Source organism: Notothenia coriiceps, unplaced genomic scaffold, assembly GCF_000735185.1.
Source record: "Notothenia coriiceps isolate Sejong01 unplaced genomic scaffold, NC01 NC01_scaffold00010918, whole genome shotgun sequence".
In the NCBI taxonomy this organism is placed as follows: domain Eukaryota; kingdom Metazoa; phylum Chordata; class Actinopteri; order Perciformes; family Nototheniidae; genus Notothenia; species Notothenia coriiceps.
In genome coordinates, this window is record NW_011343619.1 from 1 (window position 1) to 3,724 (window position 3,724).

Here is a 3,724-nt window from a genome sequence, read left to right on the forward strand (position 1 = left end):
AGTTTGGAACATTGAACAATATAAATCTATTCTAGTAGACCTCAACAATGGAATTATGATCAGTAGAAATGGCCGTGTCATTGGACCTTTAAGGCTCTGCAGCTTTGATAACATGTTTCCCTTTATTTGCACACAAAAGCCAGATTATGAGAAAGTAAACAAAGGACCTTTAATGCGCTCTATATTAGATTGTGATTTGTTTTACATGTTTGAGGTGGAGGTTTCAAATAGTCCCAATGGGTTTATGCCTCTTGCTGCACTGGATATCATGTGTTATCTTTGTTTGTGTTTAATTGTGCAAATAAACCTAAACCATAGCTTTTTTAACTGAGGATAAAAAATGGAAACGTCATTAAGAAAAATGTATTAATAATTAATAAATGACAAAAAGAAGGTGAGAACTTTCCAATCAGTAGTCAACAATCTAAATAAACGCAAATAAATGATAAGTTAGCAGAATAATTTCGGTTTTAAATCCTCAAGGGACCTCCTGTAAACAATACAAATGTGTGAATTAGTGATTGAGAAGGAAACAACTGGTTAAACAAAGAGCAACTCAAGAACACTGGAGCTGAGAGTTCTCTGAAGGTAATATTTTTGGTATATTGTGGCATCACTAAACCATGCCCTAGTTTACTGAGGCTATTTCAAAACTGGTTTACTCTTTACTTTAAAGGTTTCCTATCAATCAAAATGCACTTTGTGATGTCTTTTATACATAAAGATGTGTACCCGGTGTGTCGGGGAACTCACGCAGCGTCAGAAAATAAAACCCTCTCTCTTGTCCTCCGTACCCAAATCTCTAAAAACGGGGAACAACGGAGCTGATCCAGATTTGCGTCTGATATGACGTAATATCTGAAATGTGGGCGGGCTTTACACCCACGGCCCAATCAGAAACGTTGCTATCAGAAACAATGAGACATGTTTTGGACGTAATATGGTCTGTGTTTACATTAGCAAGCATCGCTAACTTGTACTGGAGAGAGTGTGTGTGAAGAAGCAGGAAATAAAAAAAGGAACTCGCCTGAGAGAGAGAAAAAGAGTTTGAGCTCCATACTGTTTCAGAAATAATCTTTGATGTGGTTTTGAACAGGATGGTGTTTCATCACGGCAGCATTTAGCTGAGTTTCTGCTGGTAGAATTCTGATCAGGCATTAGCTCCGCCCCCTCTTTTTAAAAAAATCTACTGACCCAGAATCAGCACTTTAGTAACAGACCTGAAATGGAGGGATAAGAGGGATGTCTGAAATGCATGATCTGTTTGGTATTTTGAGCAAAACACTTCATACACATGTTTTTTTATAAACTGTTATATATCTGAGACCTGTAATATATGCCTAAAAATAGTATAATAGGAGACCTTTAACCTAATTTGACCTCATTTTCTCTACTGCTTGTTGCAGATCTTTGAAAGCCGTCAGTCATGTCCACCGGCAGCAGCGTGAGATCGTACAAGGAGCGCTGCGTGGACCCGGTGGAAAACAGACTCCCTGATCCCAGAACAGTGAACAAAGCTCACCTGAAGGACTCTAACGGGAAAGAATCAGAAACCATCGGCTTCATCCCTGGTTCGGCTGATCCTTCATCTGCGACGCAAACCTGCAACCCCTGCGTACCGACCAACAGCTGCAGGAGTTTTGTGTGCAGCGTCTTAACATGTGGACTGTATCGAGTCTGCCAGAGATCCATTTTATCTCCGTGCATCAAGGAGAGATCCCCGGATGAACCAGAGCACGTGAGCCTACCATCTGTAAACGCAGGAGTAGACAAAGAGGAGGAAGAAGACGACGAAGGAGATTGGCTCGGCGACGTCTGCTTCGCTGGAGTAAAAGTCAACACTTCAAGAGAGTATTTAGATGAAGATAGATCTCAGTCGTTTGTGGTTTCAACCGGTGGTCAGAAACAGGCGTCGCTGCACGAGTCCATGAGGTTTTTGGACTGGGAGGACGGAGAGGAGAACGTGGATTCTCTGATCACAAAGAAGCTGCTGGAGCTTTACTCTGAGTATCAGATCGAGGAGTTGGCCAGGTGCACAACAGACTCTGTGTTCCTGAGGAAGAGCAAAGCCATCAACCAGCTCATCAACTCTCTGGCAGAGGAACATAAGATGGGAGAGCAGGAGGCAGAGTGCAGATTGGTGAGAGGAATCATCCGCATCAGCACCAGAAAGAGCAGCAAGAGGAGGCCGAACGTCTCTAAGAGGGAGAGGACGATGTCGGACAGCGGCAACGAGACCATGAGGGAGAGCGACTCGTTTTCATTCAGCAACAACAGTGAGATGGCTTATTTTAGGGCTGTACCCGAATATTCGAATATCAGAATATTCGTTGGTTGGAGTACTATTCGGGTTTGAATTTCGTTATTCTGATATTCGTTTTATTTGTTTTTTAATTTTTTCCCCGTTTTTTTTTCAAATTGAATTTATTGAAATCTCCAATATCAACGTAAGAGCTTGTTCGGGGGGTGCTAACACTTAACCATAAACGTTATCGTTTACTTTCTCCGTTTTGTAGATATTACTTTTCTCCATTAATCTCGGTCACGTTGTTTCCATAGCAACAAAAACTTCCTGTCAACAGCGCTAACTCTCCTTTAAAATAAAAGCATGTCCATAAATAGAAAGCCAAGCCAAATTACACTTAAGACATATACAACTGCAACGAAAGTAACAAACACAATGCGATATCCTTTTCAATTTCAAAGAACACAAATTGGGTTAATAACGATAAAACAACAATACTGTAGAATAACAAAATGAATGCCGTGAACACACCAAAATACACGTGTTGAAGCGGTTCGCTGATGATTACTACGCCCCCCACCCCCTGCGCGGGCCGAATACTCGAATATTCGCTGCTGATTGCTACCGAATATCCGGAGCCCGAAAAATGGTATTCGGGACAGCCTAATTTTACTAAAGAAATACCTCTGAAACGACGTATGAAAACACACCTGAAACGATTAAAAAGCTGCTTTTCTTCCGGCATGACTCTGTTTTTCACTCTGTTTCCTCCAGATGACTACAAATCAAATCCAAACATCCAGATATCAGAGCTGACCTCCTCGGACCAGTGTGCCAGAGAGATGTGGAGGACCAACGGAGGTGAGAAATCACTCTTTTAACTCCTACTCTTGTTTTGATATGATAAGGGAATGTAGCTTTGGTTGTGTGTCATTCAATTATTTCCCAGTTGTTTGGTTAGCGGCTGTGAGCAATGTGAATGTTTTGTTTTGCATAACTTGGCTAGTATAACAGGGGAAGTCCGTCCTGCGTGTGCCGTAAGTGGTTTGACTTCCTGGTAAATTAATTTCCAATTTAAATCATGTGCTTTTAGAGACAAGAAAACAGCATTTTATTTTATTTTCATCGGGATACTTTTTTGTTTTGTTTTTCATTCCCCTTGCGTCCTTTTTTAAATGATCTTCTATCTAGTGTCTCTACTTTGACATGTCTCCATGCTTTAATGTTCAAAAAGCTCTTTATTTTTCTCATACAGCCAAAAAACTGTACTTCCTTTTTCACCCCTTGATTACCCCTACAAAAAACCCAATTACAATACAATTTAAAATATTAATCTAATCATTTGATTTCAAAATCAGACGTTAAACAGGACACATTCTGCTCATCATGTATATCAGTATGTTGTGTCTCTACTTTAAAGAGTCCTCTCCAGCTGATGTTCAGGTGTATATCAGTATGTAGTGTCTCTACTTTAAAGAG

At 40.6% G+C, this 3,724-nt stretch overlaps 1 protein-coding gene across 1 annotated transcript; it reads left to right on the forward strand.

Annotated features, from left to right (window-relative positions):
* Window positions 1-1,412: 1,412 nt before the first annotated feature.
* On the forward strand, window positions 1,413-3,106 carry LOC104946272 (keratinocyte differentiation factor 1-like; the record flags this gene model as incomplete). Its single annotated transcript, XM_010772060.1, has 2 exons — window positions 1,413-2,276; window positions 3,020-3,106. Coding segments are annotated over exons 1-2 (937 nt in total), but the record flags the coding sequence as incomplete, so codon positions are not given.
* Window positions 3,107-3,724: the final 618 nt, after the last annotated feature.